Source organism: Alternaria triticimaculans, assembly GCF_023758025.1.
Source record: "Alternaria triticimaculans strain BMP 0046 chromosome Unknown scaffold_20, whole genome shotgun sequence".
NCBI classification, from domain to species: domain Eukaryota; kingdom Fungi; phylum Ascomycota; class Dothideomycetes; order Pleosporales; family Pleosporaceae; genus Alternaria; species Alternaria triticimaculans.
Genome location: NW_026055977.1, coordinates 376297 through 402493, shown reverse-complemented (window position 1 = coordinate 402493; position 26197 = coordinate 376297). Strand labels below are relative to the sequence as shown.

Genomic DNA, 26197 nt, shown 5'->3' with positions numbered 1-26197 from the left:
CTTGTTTGGAACATAGATGGCACGCAAATTTCTCGAAGGTCATTTTTGAGTCTGTCGTGCGCCATTAGTGGGTAAGCCTTCGGCTTATGTCTGCATCTAAATTTGAGGCTAGCAACTGAAACGCATTGGCCTTGAGGGGCACGTAGGCGCCACTGAGCGCTTAGTCCATATCATGCATCTAAGTAGCCTTACAAATGGTAGCACTCCCCGATCTCACCAGTTAATTGAAGATATGTTTCCCCCGTCAGCTTCCTCTTTGCTACAGCGACTATCTTCTACTCACTCAGACATACTGTACCTCCAGTAACCTTTACGAAAGCTCTTGTCTTCAGAAGACCGGCCACCGCATGCCACGATGTCGCAGCAGATTCCTGGAACGAACTCCGCGCACGACTCTTACGACCCTCCAGCATTTGGACCAGACTACTACGACGACAATCCGGAATTTGGGTAAGTACCTTTTTTTTTTAACCTCACGCAGGTATGCCTCCCAGGCTGAGCCGGCAAACCCAAAGCAGCCTAAAGCCGCCTACGCCGTGCCCTTTCATCACCCAATCGTTCATCACCACGACGCCATCCTGTCCCAGGTAGTTGCACAGACCAACGAAAATCTTCCACTCGCGCAGCCAGAACATGATGCTGGTCCTCAGTACCCTGATCATGACCCTTGGTACACTAATGCCTCTACCGCTGCCGCCTTCGATATCTACAGTCAGGGAGGTTTCAACACTGACGCTGGCTTCTACAACACTCCGTTGAACTTTCAACACGGCGGAATTGATTTGGAGCCTGCCTTCCCGATAGCCCCTATGGAACCCGTCTGGGATTTCAACAACATCCAGGACTTTGATCAGCTAGACATGCCCATCCCAGCTGGCGCTCAGCTGAACCCAGCGCCTTTCCCAGCATTGGTCTCAGCCCCGCCAGCCGCGGTCCCTGCTCCTGCTCCTGCTGCAACAGACCGCATCCACTGTCCACATGGATGTCCCGCGACTTTCGGTCGCGGCGGAGAGTATCGTCGCCACATGATGATTCACGAGCCTGCCAGGTACAGATGCCCTATGGTGGATTGTCCCAGGACGTTTTCTCGCGCAGACAAGCTTCGCGATCATGCCAAGAAGGGCCACGGAGGTCGCAACCCTTTGCGCCTGTAGTTGTTCTGTGTCCCATGTCCTGTCCTCACGAATGTTTGTGCGAGTAACTCATCTCGGTCTTTACACTCTTGTCGCTACTTGTTAGTACACTCGTTACTGCTAGCTTTTGTTGCTCTTTCTGCTTTCTAGTTACGTCGCTCCTTGATAATTGTAGTTAGTGAAATACCAGTCATTCCTTAACCTTGCCATCCCCATCGTGACAACAATACCCAACCTCATCGCTCCCACAGAGCCTCACTTGGCTCCCAAAGTGCCCAGACTCCGGTGAGCCGTGGCGGTGACACGTCGTCAAGCCACATAAACGGAAGGGCACACTCGTCCAATCGCGAACAGAAAGGCTGCAGATGCGAAGGTCCTTCATGCGCAGTCTATCACGCGTGTTGTTGTGCGTCGAAGGGCACGCGCGTCCAATGATAGAGTGACGCGAAGTGGGGTCGAAGCTGAGCTGGCGGGGCAAGGGGCACGGTGGCGTCGCTAGCGCGATCTGAGAGGGCGTGTGGCTGTTGGGTTGTGTGTCTCCCCACAGTTGTGGGTTGGATGTGCGTTGAATGCGCGCTGTAACTTCTGGTTTATGGATCGAGGCCGAGTGTGTATGAGAAGTGAACATAGCGAAATGGCTTTCTCCACTGATCCATGAAAGCTGCACATCTTGGCCATCGATGAGAACAAGCAAGCTGGCCCATCGGTTGACCCTTGCAACTACTCTAGTTTGGGTGCTAGGTTAATATGATTGGAGAACTGTTTACAAAGAAGAGGTACCTTGCTCGTCAACACCTCCGGGCTTTGCTCATCCATAGATCAGTATGTTCCGAGAGAAGCGCACTTCACCCTGTCGGGCAGCTCCGGCTTGAGACTGACATACTACTCGTTGCAATACAAAGCGTCATACAGTCGGGTAACAATCGCCATAGTATAGTCAGTACAGGCAAATAGTCCTAACTTCAATGAGATCCTTCAGTCAATATCTCAAGAATGCAATCTCTGGTGAATGATACTGTTTGTCGAACAAAACCAGCATCCACGCTGTGATATTCGGCGCGTACGTCTTGACCTTGCTACTCTCTTCCAGTCCAGCCCATGTCTTTTCCACAAGTCCCAAGCGCCCATCGCGTGTGATGTTGATATTTCCCAACAACAAAGCGAGGATGCATGCGCTCAGGCCGTAATTACCACTATCCAGCATGCACGAGGCGAGTCGGTTCCGAAATCGACATATATGTCCGAAAATTGCTATGCGGTCCGCCACCATTTGGTTATCGCAATCCTGCATGGTTCTAAATATGGCAAGACAGCCCCACCAGGTACGGTTTGAGGTGTAGTCTCGGGAAGTGGCAAAATTCTCGTAGAATCGATGACTCCCTAGAAAAGTCCATTTCTCATCTTTATTGAGACTGCAAACATGGAGCATGTCGGCCATGTGCCTGCCACACAAGTCGTTGAAGTATGTTGCATCGAAACAGAAATCTGCACCTATCATATGGAGGTGCACGTCGTCTGATATCTTGGAAGACACCTCAATAGGAACCAGAAGAAATAACGCCGAGGCAAATCTTTTCTCCTGGAATGCCCATGTTCGGCGGAACCAAACATCTTGTGCAATAGACGTAAGCAGTTCTGTGGCCGCTTTAACTCGCTCACTTCCTGGAGGCCATTTAGAGGACTCTCTGTTCGTTAAGCTCTTGTGTTAACAATACTTCTCTTTTTAAGAGGACCTAATTGTATAGGTGCATATAGATTTTAGAAGTTGTAAGTTACTTATTATAATAAGTTATTAAGTATACTATAGGATAGAGGTAATAGTTCTAGAGTACAACTTTGCGCATACAGTAATATAAGTTAAAAGTAGAGTATATAAGGTAACTACCTTAGCGTTATTATTGCTTATATAACACATACATATACTATAGCACTTCTTCCTGCCTCTATTACCTTTAAAATCTTAATCTAACTATATATTCTTATTAACGTTAAATGCTGCTAGCTCTTACCTACTAATATAGTAAGAGTAACCTACTACTAAGTAGCTATATAGGCTAAGTATTATCTATAGATACCTATAAACGCAAACGTAAACCTATACGCTTAATAGAGCGTTAGATTATATAAGTTCTGCCTTAAGCGCCTACTTAGTACGTAATATAATGTAACTTATAACAAGTATACGCTAATAGTATACAAGTCTACACTAAGTAGGTAAATACTTCCTCTGCGCTAAGATAGCTGTAGTAGATGTACTACTTATTTGTCTAGGTTAGCTAGGTTACTAGCTTTCTTAGGCAGAGACTGCTTTTTTTACTTAGAGCAATATTAGTAGCGACATAAAATAGTAGAGGCATACTAACGCACTTCTTGCCTCTTATAATGTATAGGTTAAGATGTAGGTTAGTATTTAAGCTGTCTTAGACAGCAAGGATAGGTACAGAACCTTATGCTAGAGCAAATAGAACATATCGTAGAACATATAATCGTATAGGTGATAATGGCCGCAGGTGAGACACAAGGGCTCTGTTCGTCACATCCTTGTTGTATTTACAGTCGTGATAGAGGTATGTAATCAGCTGTTCCAAAGAACGACGATCCGTTATCGGATGAGACAGTGGCGCCACCGTCCACTTGCTCTCTTTGTATACCCGATGCATGATCTTCAGATGTGCCTGAATATCTGTAGGGTCGGTCTGATCAATGCATTCTTGATCAATCCAAACGAACGCACATTTGCGAGATCTGGCGAACAGCATTGCGCGATGGAAGACCAACGTCGGACAGCCGATAGGTATAGGTTCGCCTGCTTTCGACCAGTCCGATATATGATAATGCGGTAGTGGTGGCCGACCTTCCATGGACTGTGTATGCTTCCAGCAGTAGGAAACAGTAATGTACTCCATGCCATCGGCATGTTCCTCTGGTGTTGTGAGTCGGTAGTCGTTGTAGCTGTCGTCTACAAGCCATTTCTCGACGGATACAGGCGTAATGAAGCGAAGTTTGATTGGCGTGTTCTCTGGGACCTTGTACAGTGCCAGATCGAGAATCTTCTCAACCTCCTCGTGAAGAGCCTCTGGTGAGCTGTATATCTCGGTCAAAGGCAGATGGTCGTCGCGCTGCATGTTTGCAATCCACAATTCCAATTGGTAATTCGTTGAGATCCAGGGAAGTCGCGATCTTGAAGCCCAAGGTGCTTCCTAGGCTCTTGAGCCCATTTGTGTGCTGCTTCGTGAGCCGAGTCGTTGTAGTGGTTTCGCAGCACCGTGTATGATCGAAAGAGGGGTAGGTGCAAGAGATGCGCATCAGTAATGTCTGTTGAAGAGCACGTTAGTTTGCAGCAGGCAGCGACATCAGGCGCGATTGCGTTGCATCTCACTGCCCACGTGCATAGCGGGGTTCAGTACCTCCAAGGCTACAACACGCAGGCGCAACCAAGACCACCATGAACTGTAAATATCTTCATTACTTAACAAGGCGAAACCAACAAAACCAGCCAAACCAAAGCCGCAAGCGAATGCATACCCAAATCTAACAAAACGCCCATTGCCTAATGAAAATGCCAAAAAGATCCCACCCATCACCCCATCTACCGAGCGTATATCATCGGATAGCATTAAACTCGTATATCAGGATATCGCAAAGAACCCCATTTTGAACGCCATAACAGACAAATGCATACTCCACGTTTCGCATGCCCATTTCACATCATCGTCGTCATCAGTACAATGATCGTCGCTTCAGCTTATTCCTGCGTTCCGTTAGCAAGCATTCACCCTCAAATAGTCTCGCACCATGTAGAAGAACTTACGTAGCACCCCAACTCAACCGACTCTTCGATTTCGCCGCTGCCTCAGGCCCCATCGCGGACCTCGGCCTCTCCTTCTCTTGTTCCTTCTCCTTCTCCTTCTCCTTCGCCTCCTCCTTCTGCGCCGCACCCGCTTCCGGGCCCGTCGCATTCGCAGTAACAGCGTAGTAGCGCGGTGTAGTCGGCGTGTTGCGACGCGGGTTTGGAGGACGCACGTTCGTTGGAAGAGGCGATGTCAACGGCGTATCAGCAGCTTGAGAGCCGACGGGTTTGGATGGGATGGCTGATGCGGCAGTGGAAGGGCGGATGGACATGTTCTTGTCCTTGGGCGCGAGGACGCGGCGTAGTTTGGATTCTTCGCGCTTGGGGAGTGCTTCTGGAGCTGGTGTTGCGGCGTCGGTGGATGGCTGCTCTGGCTCTTGGGTCTTGCGGACGATCTTCTGCATCATGACCTTCAGGCCGAGACTCCTCCGACGGTTGGTCTTGAGCTCTCTCAGTTCGGCGGGCGGGACGTCGTGCGACATCAGACTCCAGCGGTTTGGCGTTTCCTTAGGCGAGCTCTTGCTGCGGAGATGGCGTTGAGGAGTCTCTTGGATGCTGCCTTCACGTTCCGGGACTACGGGCATAGATGGGATCGGTATCGCTTCCACGGGTGGTGCCTCGTCTGATATTTTCGTCAGCGGTGGACTCGGTTCGTGGATGAGTGTCGCACCACTTGAGCGAGCAGAGAAACGGTCAGGTCGATCCATCGAGATGACACGCTGCCGGGTGCGCTGAGATCCGAGGCGCTCGTGATCGAGCATGAGCTGGTACTTGGTGGCTTTGAGTTCGTCGATGGATTGCTGCAAGCGTTCAATCTCGTCTTGGTCCTGTGTGTGGAAGCTGGCAGCGGCGTCAAGTTCACCTTGGATGTCCTTGACGTAGTGATCTTTCTCTGCAATGGTGTTCCTCAGTAACTCCATCTCTTCGTCCTTGCTGGCAAGTGCTTCCCGTAGCTCGGACACCTGACCCTCCATGCGCTGGAAATGAACACGATGCACTACGCTTGGGCGCGCGGTCTCCATGTCCTCGTTGACCTCCATCTCTTGGTTGAGCTGCACCTTGATAGCCTCAGCCTCTTGAAGCGCAGTAAACAAGCGGGCATTAGCCTCGACCAGTCGCTTCTCGAGAGCGGCCACCTCGGCGTATAGGCGAAGGTTGTCTTGTTGGGTGGTGTTGAACATAGCCTCGAGCTCTTCCTTGTCGTGCTCATCCTCGTCAATCGTCGGCAATCGTCCGACGGAGTTTGCTCGACTTCTGGGCTGTGGCTCAAGTTCCGCCAGCTTAACGGCGCTCTCCTCCAACTGCTCTCGAGTCTGAGTGTGTTTTTCCCGCTCTTCCTTGAGGGCCTTTTGAATCTTCTTAGCAACATCCCATGATCTTTGCAGCTCGGCTTGCTGATTGACAACCTCTTCCTTAGTCTGGGCACTGGCGGCGAGTTGTTCTCGTAGCTTTGCAATGATCACGTCCTTGTCTTCCTCAATCTCCGGAGAACTTCTGCCCTTCTTGATCCGTAGCATTCGGACTTCAAGGGCATGGCCATCGTCCCCGTCTTCCGAAAACCGCGGGCTCGACTGTCGTTCCATAGAGATCAACCGCTCCCTCATTAGCTTCAGCTGCGCATCTTTGACTTCCATTATCGTCTTGTGTTGCCTGGCCATCTCTTCAAGCTGGCTATCGCGGTCCTGTATGCTTTTGTCTTTCTGCTCGTTGCCCTTTCGAAGTGCAAACAGCTCGATGTCTTTCCGGTATACAATCGCCTGATGGTCCCGGCCCAAGTTTTGTTTGATGGCTTTCAGCTGATCACGGAGACCAGAGTATTCCGCAAAGGTATCATTGAGCGCTTCGCGTGCATTTTGAAGTTCCTCCTTCGTGATTCGAAGTTGGACTTCACGGGCCTTGTGTGCTGTTTTAGATTCCGTGAGCGAGCGTTGCAGTCGCACGATCTCGCTATCTTTAGGGTCAACGGCGATCGTTTTTGTGTCGGATGCCCCTGATTGAGAAGTCGAGATTGGCTCAATGGGCTCGAAATCTTCATCCTCGACGGCGGATGTCTTGGGAATGGGCACGGTAGCCGCATTGGTCAGATCACCAGGCGTTTGGGCCCGGGGGGTTTCGGATGACGAGGGCGAGCGGGGTTGAAGATCTGATTCGCTATCAGCATCGGTAGCGCCCGCCGCTAACACTCGCTGAAACACGTCAAACGCGACCATGACGAAAACAAGTATCAATAAATCGCCTGCTTCGAGTTTGTGGTTTGCGCAGCTGGCGAGTGCGACGAGGTGCAATGCGTTTGCAATTGACGTCTGATGTCTGTTCGCCCAAGTGTCGGGCCGTTTGCGCGCAACTAGGAGAAAAGTGCCCGGTAAGGCTGTGACAATGACCGTGGAAAGGGGCGAGTCAAAAGCAAAGTCCAATACCCTGCGCCGCGTGTCGATCAGGTTGTGCAATCCCGACGTAAGTCCGAAGACTTCAGTGTCGCGCGTCCTGCTGAGAAGACGGTAGACGCCACTTACGACTGGAGTGTCGCCTGTAGCGGGATTAGTAAACCAACGAGGTGTGCAGGGCGTCCTTGCGAAGATGAGCCGCTTAACATACCTGATGTGGATTCTGGTCCTCCGAGCTCAGATGGGTGACTGGCGGTACAGACAACTGGAGTAGCTATCGGACCAAGAGTAGTCGTCAACGTCGATGACAAAGTCGATGGCTGTATAGATGATGATATAGTCTCTCCCGCAGCTAAAAGAAACCTTCGGGTCAAAGCAGGGGTGAATCCTGCGTCGGCAGGTAGCGGATAACGTTGTGAAGTGTCTTGGGCTCCGTCAAACGCTCTCAGCATTCTGGTACGAGCCAAGCTGTCGAACGGTTCGGTGGTGAGACGTGGAATCGAGAGGCTGGAATTAGGCGAGTCGAAGAGTGAAGCGAGGGGTGGTGGCCTTGGGCGTCGTGATAATAGAGTTCATTAAGTTGACGTCAAGATGCTATACGTTGGGTGTACAAGATGCAATGGCCGTGAACATGATACCGCCAAACTCCAAAAAGAACAGTAACAAATGGATCGTGAACAAGTTGGGGCATTGATGAGATAAAGGGGAAGCTCGCATAAATGAGCAATTGAAGTGAGGGGTTGCATGTGAGCTGTGACGCCGTGCTCGACTGCTTGCGTGATGGATATCGCAGCAAAAGTAACGGAGACATGCAGGGATCCCCGCAACTAAAGCCCGCTGCCCTAGATTTCGAACTGCTTGAAGCCCTCGACCAAGCCATCGCTAATCTTGGAGGGAATTGCCCACACAGGCAGATAGTGCTGCACCTCGTCGAAAGCAGGGATGTCGCCTGTGTTGGCGTCCGACCACATGCACACGACCCTTCCAGAAAGTTTCGATTGTTCTTTGGCGTTCCAAGTCACGCTAACGTTCCAGGGCTGCCCAAATTCGCGATGCCACAGTCGCACTTCCCGGGCGCCGTCCCCACCGACGGGTTTGAAGCGAGGATCTGAAACGGCGCCGTCGACGCTCAACGCTGTGATGGGCGAGTCGAAAAGCACGCGACATGCTCGGGTGTTATGCCCAACAACGCGTATCGTCGCCTTGTTTGAGTGATTGCCCTTATGGATCGAGTAATTGAGCCAGCTGGCAATGTACGTGTTGTTGTCAAATGGCGCGACTTGCGCTGTCTTTGGGACGACTTTAGCGTCAAGACCCTGCCACTGGCACTGCTTTAGTTCCTTACGCGTCGCAACCTCGGGCGTCGTGCAATCAAGCTGCTGGCCTTGCGCACTGGGTAACTCGCCAACAATGCGTTGCACATAGCCGTCCAAGCCGGTCAGGGACACGACGTTATGACCAGTCTCGCAATTAACCCGCTGGACGAAGTACACCTTTAAGCGATGATCCCTGCTGAAAGGGAACGCAACAAGGTTGTAGATGACGGTTGCGACGCATATCAGGAATAAAAAGGTGGGGATGTGATATGTGAAGCGGTGAATAAACGGGCCGGTGGGTGCGAGCAACAACACAGTAAGCGCTGCGAAGGCGAGGTAAATAAACAGAGGCGAGTTACCATCGGATGGCGTCTGGTATAGGGCCGACGTGAGGAGTAGAGCGACCTGTCCGACAAGGATGATCACGATTGGCGCTAAGAGTAGCAGTTGAACGACCCAGATCCAGCTCGGTAATTTGCCGCTCCACTCTTGTTCTCCAGGATACACGTTGCCGAGATCTATTCGCCGGGGCCCTTGAGCATGATCCTCGCCGCTCTCGCTGATGGAGTCTCGCCTGTTGCCGCCGTATCTTGCGAATCCACGTCGATCGCCGCGTAAAAGTGAGGTGGTCTCGGTGGCGTCATCGTCTCCCACGGGGCGATCATCGGACCGTGCAGCGGTGGTGCTGCCTGTAAGGGGCCTGCTTGCGGACTCTGAGTTGCGCCGGGATTCGTCCTCTTGCTCGAAATGACGGGCATACGCAGATTTGGTTGGAGCGAGGAAGAGTTCGAGGTAGGAGAGGAGGATTGCCGCGAACACAGCTGCGAAGTAGAACATCGCAGAATAACCAGCGGCAACCTGATAGTCGTTCACGAAGACCGTGATGATTGTCAGAAGCACGAAGGAGCCGATGAAAAGCCAGATCAAAGCGTACATGCGCTGGAGTGCGGATGGTCGCATAGCATCGGCCCCTCGCGCAAGGAACCAAGCGATGAATACCCAGGCTGAGAGCATCATGCTGTTGATATTGTTAGTTGTGAACAGAGTAGCAGCATGAGCGACTCACCTCCAGACGGCGAATGGGCTGCTGTAAACAATGAAGGGATTGAACCGGACTATGAGATAAGCCAATGCGACCACAACAGCACTTGCTGTGACAAAGATGATGGGGAAGCGGAAGAAGCCGCGCCAGCCGTATAAGAGTACCGGATTGTCATCGTCAGACGAATAAATGTAGGCTTTGCGCGCCAATAGATAGTTCTTGTCAGCCTTGGAGAGCCCAAACGTCAGTCCAATCAACGTAAGAGGTGCCACAACCAGCAAAGTGACGCACAAAGCGAAAAGGGTATGTAGCTTAAAAACGACGAACACCTTGCCGAAGAGGTCAAACCACACGCCGTCGCTGCCAGTTCCGGCATTGACTCTACCGTTATCGAGGCTTTCTGAGCCACTGAATTCGTCACTGGTGATGGAAGCCAATCCAGATGTTGAGGCCAGAGCTGCTGAAAGCATGTGCCAGAGCGAGTTCATCGAAGTTTCACGTGTGGAGTCTTCCACTGTGTGGTATCTGGCCCTGGGCTCCATGAAGGCAATGTCCAGGCCGCGTAGCCCAAGTTCGCCGTGGAAGACTTTGTAATCAGTTTCGCTTCGAATAAAACCCTTCTTAAAGCCATCTCCGCTTACGACTGTTCCGAAAGGATATTTAGACTTTTTGTAGTAGCGGGTGACTTCGGTATCGGTGCTCCTGAACAAGGTAGCTCTGCCGCCAGCTCCAGCGCCCTCGAGGTTTACGAACGTATGGGGAACCTGAGAAATCGGGTTGCGCATGAAAGCCTTGGCGCCGTTGAGATAATCCTCTTCGCCGTTGTTGAGCAACAATACCACGGTTCTTTTCGGCCAGTTTTTGGATTCTGTGAAGTAGGATAGAAGTTGCAGTATCGTCACAACACCCACGCCATCGTCAGTTGCACCGTACCCACTGCTCACTGAGTCGTAATGGGCGTTCACAAGTACACCGCCGTTGTCCGGACTGCGCTCAGTCCCATTGAAGGGTTCGTCATCATCAGAACCGCGGATTGCAACAATGATATTAGTGCCTTCAAAGTAGATAGATGTGCTGCCAGATGAAAACGTGGCGTTGGCGGTCAGGTCATCGAAGAGCTCGACTTGGCCCTTTTCTAGGTCTTTTGAAGTAACGATGGCCTTGATACGCGCAAGCAGATATTTGCGTACATCGTCGTTCGCGTGGCTGTTGTACGGGTGGAACCGGCGAGTAATGTGCTGAAGGTCGCCCCAAGCTTCTGTGAGGTTGACGCCCGTCGGCGGATTGGATGGATAATTCGGTACCGTCAGGTGGGTAACGAGCAGGGCAGCAAAGAGGCCCACGTAGACGATGGTAGTAAAGAAGATGACTGGCCCAGGCGTGAAGGAGAACGGGTTGAGGCGGGCCATGACAGCTCTCGTGGCGCCACGTAGCTTTCAAAAGCTTTCGGTGGGAAGAGATGACGCAAGATGCAGTAGAGTCGGTGGTTGTAGCTATGCTTGGTGAGGGCGGGCGGGGCGTCCTCGTGCATTGCATGTGATGTGCATATGTCATGGGCCATAGCTCCCAAGCTTAGCCGCATGCGTGTCTAGTCCCGTCAAGAACCCCAAGCTTTCTGTCATCACTCACAATCACGACGGAGCCGAATTGCATCAGCATCGCGTCCATACGCGCTCAGTGTACATTGGTACCTGCCTTCGCGACCAGTTGTGGTCGTTCTAATCATGGGCCTCGAAGCGCGATTGCCACCAATCCAGCCGGATGTGGACGCGTCCGACAATGAGGCATCAAACCCAGTAGAAGATGTCGCGGAACTGCCAGTACTCACGACTATACCGACAGCCTATTCGGGATGCTGTTTAGCTCTCAGCGAAACCCTCATTGCCTACCTCGCCTCGCTCCTTCCTCAGCCTCCCGCGCTTGCTCTATCTGTCGGAAGCGGCTTCGGCCTCCTCGAAAGCTATCTCATCACCAAACCCTACGCGTACCATGTCATTGGTGTTGAAGTAGAGCCGAGCTCGAACAGATACTTGCCCTCTTCGAACCATTGCGTCGTTCACGGTACGCGTTTTCTTGAGCCGCTCGCAGCGGAGGCTACGACGTGGCTTTTCGTATACCCGCGACGCGTCGGGCTAGTACGCGAATACCTTGCACAGTATGGCCAGGACAGCGTGGACAGAGTGATATGGGCAGGCCCCAAATCGGATTGGGATGACTACAAGGCATGCTTTGCCAGATGGACTGTGGAAGAGCAGAGCGCCGAGCAGATCGGTGGAAGGGCATGGGAACTGATCGCCGTCGCACACAGGCCCACGTCATGAGGCAATATGTCTGTGATCGCGGACGTATCCCTTCTCGACGCTGGCTTCACGCGTTTCCCCTGATCTCATCGTCTCCGACCATGCGCAGGCTTCACGGCTAGTGAGCGCATGATAATTCCTGCCAGTGACGAAGGCCTTATTCTGGCTCGATACCCTGACATCGATGACTGGATCGCCATTTGGCGCGCCGAGCCACATCTGAGTGAAAATTACGCTCATGTTGCAATGCTGCATTGGTCTCTTGAAGTGCACGCTCTTGGTTTCATTGTCTTGTCTCTCACAACAACGCCGAAGTTTTCTCTTTCGGCGGACAAAGGCAACGTGAACTTTACATTGATGCTAGGGTGGCGGCCTTTCACTCGAAATTCTGTTTGTCTTGTCCGACCTGGAGAGGACGCTTTGTCTCATCAGCTACATGTCTGCCGTCTTCTCAGGTTTGAGACACTCCATACATCGCCCATTTCAACAAGGCACGCCCTCATGATATTGCACCATATGTGTTCACATCCTCGAGATTACGATACGAACATCTTCTAGACGCACCAGCAAAATCGCCTACCATGGACGCCCTTCCTGGCGCTGTAATACAAGCCTTTGCGCACCTGTGGGGCCAGCATCCTGAAGTAGCAGCTGGTATCTACGCTGCAGGTGCTGTCGTTGCTGCTGTGCCGCATTACATACCAAACTTTGAGCAGGCCAAGGTTTGGTATCAGAAACCCATACCTTCTACGATTCGCGTTGCAAAACCCGCCCATACCACCGAAGACGCAGCCGACATCGTGGAATCGATAGTTACCAAAGCCCGCGGTCCTACCATTATCACCGTCACAAATTCTGTCTCACCCGCTTGCAACACAGCCCTCACTGTCGTACAGCAAGCCAAGGTTGAAGTGTTGGACACTTCCTCGTCTTCCGAATCAATCCAGGACACCTCTGAATCTGCCACAGAAAGCTCTGCTCGTTCGACAGCGAGCAGCTCCTCGCAGATCTCCTGGAAACCTAGTACTCCGAGAGATACATTTCCGGAGGTATCTAGCAAGAGTCCAGAGCGTTCACTAGCAAAGACTACGAGTACTTCTACTGAGAAGAGCAGTACTGTTCATGAGGTACCGTCACTATTGGGCACAAATTCTTCCAATGTTACAAACACAGGCTTTAAAGCCCGGATGAGTAGGCTTCTACACGGCTCGCAATCCTCCGCGGCATCGAAAGAATCGACCATCAGCGATACACCCAGAGACGTCACATCGACCAGGTCCCCCACCGTTGGCAAGGTGCCTTCTTGGACCACGTCTCCAGTTGTGGTTGAACAATTACCGGTTACCTCCCAGTCGTTCAATGAGATCATAGACTATTCGTTTGAAACCATTACCATTCCGCAGAGAACGAAGACAGTTTCCAGTGCTCCCCTAACTAGCACTGCGAGCATTGACTCTGGCCTCAAAGAACATAAGTCAGCCTTTACACATTATAGGCAACATGCGGCTAGTAAAGGCACCCGGAGCAGTAGCTCGAAGATGATGGAACATAAGCCAGCCTTTACACATTACAGAGAAAATGCGGCTAGGAAATCACTCCAAGATTCGTCGTCATCTAAGACACTTCTCAGTGCACCTGTGTCCAGCACCAAGGACAGCACCGTTACGCCGAGAGAACACAAGCCAGCCTTTACACCTTATAGACAAAAGCCGGCTAGCAAACCACTTCGAGATTCGCCGTCATTCGCCAAATCCCAACTTTTACGCTGGAATGACTTTCGACGAGCGATTGATGAGCAGTACATTACACAACAAGCAGATCAAAAGCCGACCAAGCCATCTTACTACAGTAGCCCTGTCACCATGGCGGATATCATGGTGGGATACGTGCCATCCATTCTCTTCGCTGTATGCGACCATCTGTACAAGGATGACCCGGACATTCAGGAAATGGTGGCATTTATGGTGCGCAATGCGTATATGTTTGTCGTTGTATATCTCGCCTACGCGGAATTCCGCTTGCCAACATTGCCATACTCCAAACCTGTAGCATACGCACGCAGCATCGGATCCGTATCCTACAACGTGTGGCAGAAAGCAGTAGCCAACTTCCTGGGAAAGCAGCAAGCCGATCACTTCATCATAGACCGGGCGTTGTACGCCATCCTCGTCGGTATCGCGATTTATTTCCTCCTTTTCGCCGGACGAAGGACCCGCGAAGTTGTTCACCACGAAGAAGATGAAAGCGATTTAAGCGAGGATGAAGACATGTCTGAGACCCAGGATCTTTCCGCCAGTGCGCCTGCTGTCATCCCGCACCGGAAAGAGACATTAATTCGTTGTTGCATCGCCTTCACTGTTATGATAACTGTCATCTGGCTCAGTGTCTACGTCCAGGACTTGGCTGTTATCTTGGCCAGTGTGCCAGCGGTACACGTTCTTTCCATCTATGATGAAGAGGCGCGCAACACCATCTTCACCATATTGGACCTGGTGGTTTGCGGCTCATACCGATCCATCATCGCCGCGCGAACCTGGATACGATACTACGCTGCGATTGCAGTAGTAGTATACGTCCTCATCCATATATACCAGCCATCCCTGTGCGCTGATAGACTTTTCAGAGGCGGCGTTGCCCCACCCTTCAGTCATTTTGCTGTCGTGCTCAAGCTTGTGGGCCTCTCCTATATCGACTCCCTCGTGCACGGCATCATCGAAGTCGCTCAAATCTCCATGGCGAAACTCCGGGTTGTAAAAGCTTGGGCTCGGTACAAGTTCATGCTCATCGTCAGAGGTCGCGCTGTCTTCCCATGGCACCCAAAGACCGTCGGCGGGTTGTTTCACTGGGTGCTCGCGATAATCACACTCGGCCCACGGACAGTATTTGGGTTGCTACCAGTATGGGCTGGCCCAGTCGTGATGATGTTCGCGCTCTGGGCATTGACGTATGCATTCATACCATTGTTCCAGTCTCTTTTCACGGCGATCTGGCACACCATACAGCCTTGGACTCAAAGGACGTCGGATGCAGCTGCCCATACAGTGAAGGAGTTCACTACTAGCACTGCGTCTATTCCAGCCCCAGTTAAGGGGTCGACTTCATGGACTGCTGTAACCACGACAGCTTTACGGAATTGGGTCACGCCTCCTCGCAAACTCACTCCAACTTCGCGGGAACGCGCAACGAGCTCTTATGTGTACACTGCTACCTCGACGGAGAGGGCTACGAGCTCTCGTATACACACCACCCTCTCGCCGGCATGGGCTACCAAGTCCATTAGGAATGCTACTTCCAGTTTCATTACAAACACCCAGAAAACGACTTCTTCAGCATTCGAAAGGATCTCGAAGAACCTGAGCTTGTTGTACAGGGCACAAATCAAGCCGATTGTATCTTCCGTGGGTACACGCTGCCTCAGCAACTGGTGCCAAGGCCTAGCTTACCACTGGGTATGGCGCGCGACGGCCATCATCGCATTCACCATTGTATGCACCGTAGGCTGGATCATAGCCGCTCAAGCATATCCCGCACATAAGGTCCGGTCGTCGTTTACATTCGCAGCTAGTTTCATGATGATGTACGTCCTGGGCACAAACGGAGTCCTTGCTTGCACTCAGGACTATGGCATCATCTTTGCAACTGTTCTTGTCATACTCCTACTTCTAGCCTACTGGCGGCCGGATTCGATCGTGGCTCGAGATTTTCCCAATGAACCGCTCCCTGACCTGCCGGATGAAGTTGTGGCTCCTGACTCTGCGCCACCAAGCCCTCCAGCAGCACAAATACCCGCCCCTAACAATGACGTCGGAGAATCAGAGCTAAGAAACCCCTTGATGGGAGAACCTGATACCCCCATTCAGCGTCTAGACGCACAGCCGGAGCAAGCGCCTCAGCCACCCAGCGACAGTCAAGCAGTTGATCTATTGGATGAGGACTTATCAGGGCTGCCAGATGAAGTAGACGCGTTGCCCACTCAACAACAGGCTTCGCCTGTACAGACTCCCGTGGGAACGCCATCACGGGAGCAATCGTTTGAGACTCCGGATCAGGCTCAGGCTCATACTGAGGCGCACACCGCAGATGCATGGACACAGACAACCGCATCTCTTCCTTGGCCACAGCGCTGGATGACTTGGCTCTTCGACAGTGAAGCGGCGCGCACGGCAAGAGAGAAGGCTATCGAGGCCGCCAGAGCTGCTGCTGAGCAGGAGCACAAGGATTTCCTAGAGCAATCTGGCCTGGCGGGCGGTGTAGAGCACGAGGAGACCCAACGGTCAAACGACACCAGCGAAAGTCCAGCTGCTGATGAAGCGATGGCATCTCGACCTGCAGAGACTGAGCAACAGCACCGGGCTACTGTTGAAGCTGAGGAACCTGAGGAAGTAATCCCAGCTGTCCCGTCAAAAACTGCGACTGAGGCTATTTCAGCCCCTACGGCTCAGGTACCAACGATACCGGTGGTTGCTGATACATCGGCATCTGTGCGTACCCTCACGCCAGCTGCCGAGTTCAAACGTACTCCTCTGTTCGAGCCTACTCCCCCAACAACGATCACTCCCACGATCATAGCGTCTCCCCCACCAGTGATTCCTGCTGAGCCTACTGCACCCTCCACTATTGCACCAGCCATCTCTTCCAATTCTCTGATTGTACCCACTCCCGTCACAACACCTACTGATGTACCCAAGTCTGCCACAGACACTACTGAGCCTCCGTCAATGCTCGATATCACGTTTGATCTTCCTACCATCGTAGTCGACGCACCAGAATCTGAGACGCAAGAAGGATACACGCCGATGACATTTGTTCCCATTGAGATGACGGAACTCGCTACACCCGCCAAGCACACGCCTCCCAAGGACCCTGCTTCGGAGCCCGTCAATGCACCAGATCACCAAGCTTCAGCCGCTGGTTCAGTGCAAGGTCAGGGAGAAGACGATGATCAAGACGCTGAGCAAGATGGTGTGCAGGAAAGTGACGAAGAGCAAGAGGAAGAGGAAGAGGAGGTCGAAGGCGAAGAAGAGTTCGATTTCGGCGGGAGTCCTACGATAGGCACATCAGCTCCGCTACAGCCAGCGAGTCCTATAGATGCCGAGATTGTTGCAGCACTTGAAAAGTACCGCGAGGAGGTGCGAAGAGAGGCTGAGCAGAAGAAGGCCTTGACTCCCATGGGGGTTGCTTCAGGTGGAGCACCCGCACCTGGCGACGGCGATGACAACGACAAGGGCAACGGTGATGGTAAAGATGACAATGATTCGGGCAATACGCCGATACCTGCCGCCCCAAAGCATGTCACTCCTGAACCCGACAAAGAACCTTCTTTGCCAACGGATATGCCAATTGGAGGCATGGAAAAGGACGCTTTAGCAGCTACGCCCACCACCAATGCCAACACAACTGTCCCCGACTTACTCTCGCAACCAACTCCTGGCACGGCGAATAATCGTCCTTGGGCCCCGTTCAGCTCGCTTCCATCCAGCAGGACGGAGCCGCCTATGTTCACAGAAGAGGAACTTAAGACGCAGTTCGCCCTTCCTGCCATCTACAATCGGCCTGCCGCTCGACCCACAGACCCAAAACACCCAGACTCCGCAGAACAGTGGCGTAACAGGCTGCTGGGTGGTCCTAGTATGTTGACCATTATGAGACGAGAGCGTGAAGCCGCGGCTCGAAGGGCTGGTGGCGATGGTGGAGATGCGCCGGCTGGCCCTGGTGGTCCTTCTGGTGGAGATGGCAGCGGTGGTAGTGGAGGTGGAGGCGGCAGTGACGACACACCCTCTCCTTTCGATCCATCGAGCGGTAGTGGAGGCGCAAACCCTCCATCGCCGTCGGGTTCAGCTGGCTCAGGACCTATGGAGGGCATCGACGAGGCTTCTTCGAGCGACTCGGATCATCACGGTGAGAGCGATCCCAATGACGGTCAGACTTTGGACAATCAAGCTGACACTAACGATCAGATGGATAATGGCAACGACGGTAATGAGGATGGTGGCGACAATGACGGCGATTCACCCGCACAGCCTGGAAGTTCCAATATCGCTGACATTCCTATGACTGCGCCCGCGGCCCTTGATAATACTATCACGGCCGATGACGATGGGGACGTTGATATGTCCGACCTATCCAATGTCGATGTGGACGATACCGATTTGGACGATATCAATATGGACAATATCAATATGGACAACATCAATCTGGATAACATCAACTTGGACGGCATCGATTTCGACAAGATCGCCAACTCTGGCTTCGATAATGAGCAAACGCCAACCACGACCACTGATGACATGAGGAGACAGCTGGTGCCTCTCGAGGGAATAGAACAACACAGCGGAATACCAACAAGTCTGTATCTGTCTCCTGAGGACGAGCAATACGGTGAAATGGCAGAACAAAACATATTCGCTGATATTGATGCGTATGAGGCGCAGAATGGGCCGATCAAGACTTCACCTCCCGTGTCTGAATCTCAACAGTACCCGACAAACGGGGAAGGTTTCGATCATCTTCTCGGAAGCGCCGGCGATGAATATTTTTCTCCGACCCAGCAGCCATCGGTCATTGTTCCAGGGCTTCCTAAGGAGGCGTCAGATGCGTTTGACCCATTCTCGAACGCGAATTGGAGTGCCGAATTTGGGAATGCTACGCAAGCTGAACAGGATGATGATGTGTTGGATGAAGAGATCGTTCGTGCCGCTGTTGCAAATGCGTTTGGAGAAGATCAGCAGCCGGCACGAGATGATCTAGCTCCCCCGCCACCGACCCACGGAGACGACCTTGACCTTGAAGACTACGAATTTGCTGAAGACCATGGGGAACTCATCGCCGGGCTTTCGAATGTCAATCTCGACAATGATCAGTCTGACAACACTGACAAGGCACAAGTCTCGCCAGATTCGGGAAATCAACGAGTATGGGACAGTGACTTCAACAAAGCTCCTGAGAACGCCGAGCATGAATACAAACACCCAGATGAGTTCACAAGTATCAGACCGAGAACGCGCTTAGTACAACTCAAGGAAGACCACAAGATCGTCGAGAACCCCGAACATGCGGAATACCGATCAGCCGGCATGAAGTCGCTAGACGAATTAACCGGGCGACAAGGTCAGGTCTTCCGGGAAGTTCCTATGGACACATACGAAATGCGAGGAGAAAGCCACGACGACTACAAGGATGCACAAGAGCTGATGGCATGGTTTGATCCAGATGCTGAAGGTGCCGAACCTCGAGGTGATGCTTCTCCGGCTGGTTCTGACGATGGTAGCGCGTTGTCGGGCGAAATCGATGACGATGAACTGGATGCGCTTGCCAAGGAAGTGGAAAAGGATCAGTTGGATGAAATGAACAAAGCGTCCAAGAGATCGGCTCGAGACGTTTCTGATGACTCGGATTCAGAAGCATCGGAGGAAACTCAAGATGGCCCGGCGACTCCCCAGAAGGAGAGTTCAGGTGCACGACCTAATACTCCGAAGAAGGGCCGCTTTAGAGGTCCAGTCTCATTTGATAATGAGGAGGAAGCCCGTTTTGAGAAGAATGACGTGGAGAAGATCAATGACCTTCCAATATGGAAGAAGCTGAAGGAAGCCAAAGACACATCGACAACCCCATCGCCGGCGCAACCATCTCCGGTGGCTAGTTCTGGTCTTCCGACTCGTCCGACTACACAGAGTACACTCAACGCGCCTTCGATGTCAAGCTCGAATCCTACTTCCCCATTTTCGTATGACAGGCCGCCACCGCCTTCACCTCTAGCAGGTGGTTTCGCACCGGGAGGTTACGCACGCTCGTATAACCCAGTCACTTTGCAAAAGAGGAACAGCACGTCTCCTTATGGAGGTATACCGACTCTCGGCAACTTTAGTACACCACGCGGTCAAAGCAGTAATGCGACACCGCCTCCCCGGAGTCCAAGCTACCCAGCCATGAAGCTCCCCGACGCTGCACTATCAAACGCAAGAAGCTTGCTCAAACCGGCATCCGCCCGCCATCGTGCACAGTCTACAGCAGGCACAGCGACTACAAACTCCCCGGTCCCCTCGCCCGCGTACATGCCCATGCAGCCTTCGCCAGGCATGAAATCCAATAATTTATCGACTACTCCACCAGCTTACGACCCGACACAGCCTGGGGCGGGATACACCCCGAAGACAGCGTCAAACTTTCGGGCCCAGTTGCTACCTCTTTCTGGATTGAGTGTACCACAGAAGCCATTGCCACAGCTTAGTCCGGTAACACATCCAGATAGGCCCGCAGCGCAAGATGAAGATGCGGTTGGAGACCAGACCTCGCAAACTCCTGGAGGCGATGACAACAACGACTACGATAGCGATGTGGACAGCATTTACGGTCACGACTAGGATAAACCTCAGCAATCCTATCAGCAATAGCGACGGGGCAATGCTGCGCAAACGAGTGAGCCGACTGCTGAAGCTCCTACTACAGCTGTGAACAACGAGCCTGTTATCGACGACGATGATGCCGATATGGGCGGGTGTAGCCCGCCTATGGACTAGGTGGGACTGCTGGTGGGGTCTCAGGGTCCAGACTAGAGAGGATGTATGGTACGTGCCTATCAAGACGCGCCAGCCAACACACGGCGATCCAGAGCCTGTGGAGTCTTCCCAAACGTTGTTCGATGATGTTGAGGATCAAAAAGTTGTGTTTCGGACGACAAAGGGGTGGATAGCGAGAGTCATCAGGGAAGAGAGGTGTGTGACCATGTTGTCATCAACTTGAGACCATTCAAACGTGTTATCTTACTTAGCTTATCAATTTTCTATTCGCATAGCTATTATCTGTCGAATCCGTGCGCTACTATAAGGCGACTGTGCTCGCGTCTTAGCTGCCTGTGCTGGTTATGTGTCGGCTGGTTGTAAATTCATGGCTCAGCCCCACGGTTCCACCATGCCATCCCTGTCATTCGTCGGAACTTCTCAACCGACCACGGCTTTGCGCATCACACACTGATACTCATATTCGTGCCGATGGCATGTACCGTTGTTCTGCTCCAAGACTTCACGTGGTGCGAGGGAAATTGCTGTTGAGGTGGAGATACCCGCCTCATCTACCATTCTTCACCACGACGCCCTCTACGATCGACTACATGTGACCGGGTCTTTGGTACTTGTGGTGATTCCTCTGCTGAAGGCCTTGGTAGATGGGATGTCATGTGTTGCAGAAATTGGGAATGGCCCACTGCTCGCTCTGCGTTATCGCAGTACGAGTGGATGACCTGGATGATAGTTCAAGGATTGTAATGCACACCAATGTGGACTAACTGGCAAAAGGATAAATAGCTATCATCGCAGATCTGTCTGCACCTGAAAAGAACACCCCAACATCCACACCACAAGTCACCAAGATGAAGTTCACCTTCGCCCTCATCGCTCTCTTCACCACCGCAACCCTCGCCGCCCCTCCCCTGTACGACGTCCCTACCTCAAGCGGCGCCATGCCCAGAGGCTCCCTAAAAGGTCTTCTACCACCCAGCACTTGCTTCTGGTGCGGTGTCAGATATCACGAATGCATGGACGTACGTACCTTCCCCTCTCCCCCATCAACTTTTCCACACACTTGTAGATCGCTAACCCAACCCCCAACAGAAATACGTGAATAGCTATAACTGGGAATTGGACAGGCCAACCGATATCCCTCAGTTCTACGAGAGTCAGGCGAAATGCGTAGAGTTGATGGAAAATCATTATGGTCCGTGTGTTCGGCGTCAGTGCAAGGTGACTTTCGATAAGTTCGGGGAGCCGCATTGGCATCATCATGCGTAAGGGCGTGGGATGGCTGATCGGAGAACGAGAGGCTATCTGGTATTCATACGCGAATTGTTCTGGATGTCTTAGGGGCACTGCGGATGTGTAACGATTGGGTTTGGTAGGATGCGCGATTGCCTCAAGAGAACATCTCTCCTGCGATTACATCTCGGTGATTAGAAGTATCCTTGTCATCATCCATCAATAATAAATCTCCATCAGACTGCAATCTACAATGGTACTCAATGCGGATCCACTTCGTTGTCACGAGAGCAGCGTCCCTGTGATACGAATAGGGTCCTCGAACGCGGAACTCTAGCACCAACGGTAATCAGCAAACGAGGTGGACAAAGACCAGCATTCATAACTGTTGAGACGAGACTCCACACCAATGATGTATGCTCCACGGCGAGTTCTTGTTGAGCACCAATGACGCTACCACTACGTGTGAGTGCCAATGCAGATACTCCAGCATGCTCGCCTAGAGACACAGCATATATAATGCGTGCATACTCACAAATCCAATTGTCGTCTTCCCTTCCTTCAACCCAACACCAACACTACCACCCGACCCATCTTCAAATCCTCCACAAGACCCATTTACCACATCTGCATCAACATGAAGATCACCACCATCATCATCGCAGCACTCAGCACCGCCGCTCTCGCCTCAGAAAGCCAATTCGAATTCTCGCACTCGTGCGACACCTGCCGTGAAATGTATCAAGGATGCATGGCCGTAAGTCCTCCAGTTCCAACACAAACTTACCCAGTCACTGACATAACTCACAGGATCGTTGCCCTTCGTTCATATTCAACGAGGAGTGCTCGTTCCAGTGCCAAACTTATGTGTGCAAATCAGGCACAATTGGCGATTGGTGTGCAAACTGGTGTGCCCAGTATGATTACTTGAACTGTCATGGATGGATTGAGAAACCTAAGCACCCAAAACCCACCTTCCTCGTTCCGCCCGGGGAATGATCATTCAACCGTTACGGGAAATTGAGACCAGGCGACGGGGTGGAGCGGTAACCGGAATGGGGCGATGCACTTTCGAAATGCTTTGCGCTGGCAGTCTCATGGGATATGGAAGTGCTAGACTGGTTGTGACGACGATGCGCTTTGATGGCTGGTCAAGCAGAAGATATGAGACTTTAGCTACGTTTCCCCGAGTAAATACTATTCCTGGCTATGGATATGTCTCAGTCTATCTCTCTCCATCGGCTTGTAGGGTAATGATACTGCTTTTCCCTAATCAAAAAGCTCTTGCTATCCATGCACGAAACCGCCACTATCCGAGAACTCAGAGATTCCATTACTGACAACGCCTTTGCCAATACCTATGGCCTATCTCAGGTGAGAGAGATTGGCTGGGCACAGACCTTTGACTCTCGGCTTTGCAGCAACTCCAGCAGCTGCGAAGTAGCTGCCGCTCCCTCACCGCGCGTTATCTAGGTATCTCTCACTCACCGCGGGTCGCCGCTCCCTCACCGCGAGTTACGCAGCTGCCCAGCTAGGTACCTAGAGCTGCGCTTCTCCCTGCTCTCCCCACAGGTATATAATCCCGCCCATCCTCCCTCTCTCTTCTCTCCTCCACCAACGATCAAACACTCAACATCCACCTCACCCCAAAACAAACTCCATCAACCACGACAACTCCATCAACATCAACCCACTTGCAAGTATGAAGCTTTCCCTCCTCATCATGGCAGCTGCCTCCGCCCTCGTCCTTGCCGGCGGCGGCAAGAAGGAAGAATCCGTTCTGTGCAAGAAGTGCTACATCTACAGCCTTGAACACTGCGAGAAAGTAAGTTGTCACAGCCCCGAGCCCATATTCTTTAGTGTTCAGCTCAGAAACTAACCTCAATAGGACGTCTGCAAGGACAAAGTCGACGGCGACCGCAAGCACCTAACCTTTGAATGGACCAAGTGCATGAATAAGTGTGACCACGACGACACCTGCAAGTACGTACCTGCAGGCGAGACGGTTGCTTGCGGCGATGAGTGCACCCCTGGTACTGCCTGCCCAACTACCTAGGTGCCGACGCCGTTTGAGATATCTATCTCGGGTATCACGGTAGTGGATGAACATCAGTGAGATATGCAAGGCAACGGGTAGCATGGAGGCTGGGATGAGAATTTGTCTTGGCTGAATGCCTGTTATCATTGCGAATATGGGAAACTGAACATGGACGGGACTTGGTGGCATGATACATTCTTGGTAACTTTACCTAAAGATGAATGTCAACTACACACTTGCACATACTGAATCTTTGCATGTGAATGTGAATGTACCTGAGCAAAGGTGACGCGTCTAGAACATCCTTTCCTCGCCTGACACTACCTTTCTGACATCTGTCCACTATGAGGACCTCAGCAGCGTTCGGACAAGCGCAATGAAGCCCTAGCTTTCTTCTCTTCATGTCTGTATCTCATCTATCTGCAGTCAGCGCTGCTAATCTTTTGTCCGTAAGCGCCCATAGCTACGTCACTGACAGTCGAAAGTGAAGCTATTATTGCCGTAGTCAGCTGACGAGACCCACATGCAACTCGAAGTCCAGACAAGATTGAGATTGGAGGCCTCGAGAGTAACAACATGAGGAACGGCTGAGTTGGAGTAATAGAGTACCCACGAGCTCGGGTGGGTTTCAATAACCCGAGTGAATGACGAAATGTACGAACAGACCCGACAGTGTTGGAATGCATCTTCTAATTGTAGCAAGATCGCCACCGATTCTTATATTGCTTTTAATGTCGTGTTTAACCGTTTACTAGGAGTCTAAACAGTGAGATTCTCAGTTGTTGTGTTCATCTATATGTCACGTCATTCTTGCATGTAGCCGTCCTTACGTGTAATTTCTTTTCCCTTACATGTAGTAATCCTTACATGTAGTTTTGCATTGTTGAGTCCAACCTTACATGTTGTTGGAATATCCGGCTGAAATATGCGCTCATGCTTAATATACGCATTAACGCCCCTGACATAAACGTGCTTCCATCGCGTGAAATGGCCAGCCCATGCACCAATTCATTCCACACCCTTACGCCACCCACGAGTCTGCATCAACACCTACATTCTTTCATTACCATGTTGGAATATCGCTACCTAAAACACCACCCAAGGTGCATATAAACCCACGATGCGCTGCCCCAAGACTATCCCTCTCTCCATCCACCATCGACACAATCTCCTCAACCACACAACAAACCACACCCACCCACCAAACATGAAATACACCACCCCCCTCCTCCTCTTCATCGCGGCCCTCACCACCGCCAACCCCGTCACCTCCCCCTCCGCCAACGCCATCGCCTCAGCCAACCCGCTCGTCGCCCGTGACCCCATCTGCGACAAGTGCAACAAGGAGTTCGAGGACTGCCAGAAGGTACAACTCCCCCTTTCCCCATCTCTTCTAGCGTGATTTGAACTAACGTGTTGGGTGGAAAAAGACTTGGGTCTGTTGGATCAACCCGAGGATGTGTATCATTACTTGCCACAACGACGTTTGTCGTAATGACGCCGCGTGCAGGGAGCACTGTGGGTGGAAGTGCCCTTAGGCTGGGGGTTGTGAGTGTGAGAGGGTACTGGAGATTGGAATGAAGGTGATTTTGCTGGAGGAGGAATGAGACTAAGGCTGGGTGGCAATGATGGAGTTTGAGGTAGCGGGTTGTGATGTTGTTGTGATACGTACTCATCCTTACATACACCGTCGCTTGCAACACCAACTGGATGAATACAGAATACGTGCTCATCCTTACTACAGTTGTCAACGCCCCTGACATAAATTCGCGTAAAAAGGCTCACTACCCGTGCACCAGTCTCACACCCTTATCCCACTGATCGTATCAAGCCTCCCATTCTTTCACTACCAACATTCGTACATCGCCACGCAGATCAGTAACCCAGGTGATCCATGGAGGTGATCCACCCCCTTCGACTGCCTAACTTGACCCTGCAGCCCTGCGTATATATAACCCACAATCCACTGCTCCAAGAAACTCCCTCTCCTCATCCACCCTCAACCCAATCCCCCCAACAACACACTCACCCCCCACCCACCTCACCAACAATGCACTTCACAACCCCCCTCATCCTCGCCCTCGCGGCCCTCACAACAGCCACCCCCATCACCAACCCCGACGCCAGCCCCATCGCCGCCCCCATCGCCGCCCCCCAAGAGACCTTACCGCCCGTCCAAGTCCCCACTTGCGACCAGTGCAAGGACAACTTCGAGCACTGCCTTCGTGTAAGTATCGATTGCCCTTTTTCCAAAATCTACCCGGAAGTGTTGGGCTAATACGAGTGATGATGATAATAGTCTTGGCCCTGCTGGTTCAACCCAGCTACCTGCGATACTACTTGCCGCTCTGATACTTGCAAGGCGAGTAACTACTTCTGTAGGGATAA

General features: G+C 52.0%; 5 protein-coding genes across 5 annotated transcripts; 2 read left to right on the top strand and 3 right to left on the bottom strand.

Annotated features, from left to right (window-relative positions):
- Positions 1-3798: 3798 nt before the first annotated feature.
- Positions 3799-4258, bottom strand: J4E78_009433 (uncharacterized protein; the record flags this gene model as incomplete). The annotated part of the gene is made up of 2 exons (XM_049370023.1): positions 3799-3878; positions 3988-4258. The coding sequence occupies 2 exons, from the start codon at positions 4256-4258 to the stop codon at positions 3799-3801; spliced, it is 351 nt and encodes a 116-aa protein (XP_049218332.1).
- A 595-nt stretch (positions 4259-4853) lies between these two features.
- On the bottom strand, positions 4854-7193 carry J4E78_009432 (uncharacterized protein; the record flags this gene model as incomplete). Its single annotated transcript, XM_049370022.1, has 3 exons — positions 4854-4884; positions 4945-7134; positions 7186-7193. 3 exons carry the CDS (start codon positions 7191-7193, stop codon positions 4854-4856), a joined length of 2229 nt encoding a protein of 742 aa, XP_049218331.1.
- Positions 7194-8209: 1016 nt separating this feature from the next.
- Positions 8210-11134, bottom strand: J4E78_009431 (uncharacterized protein; the record flags this gene model as incomplete). The annotated part of the gene is made up of 2 exons (XM_049370021.1): positions 8210-9701; positions 9750-11134. 2 exons carry the CDS (start codon positions 11132-11134, stop codon positions 8210-8212), a joined length of 2877 nt encoding a protein of 958 aa, XP_049218330.1.
- A 315-nt stretch (positions 11135-11449) lies between these two features.
- Positions 11450-12046, top strand: J4E78_009430 (uncharacterized protein; the record flags this gene model as incomplete). The annotated part of the gene is made up of 1 exon (XM_049370020.1): positions 11450-12046. The coding sequence occupies one exon, from the start codon at positions 11450-11452 to the stop codon at positions 12044-12046; it is 597 nt and encodes a 198-aa protein (XP_049218329.1).
- Positions 12047-12606: 560 nt separating this feature from the next.
- On the top strand, positions 12607-20385 carry J4E78_009429 (uncharacterized protein; the record flags this gene model as incomplete). Its single annotated transcript, XM_049370019.1, has 1 exon — positions 12607-20385. The coding sequence occupies one exon, from the start codon at positions 12607-12609 to the stop codon at positions 20383-20385; it is 7779 nt and encodes a 2592-aa protein (XP_049218328.1).
- Between the last annotated feature and the right edge of the window lie 5812 nt (positions 20386-26197).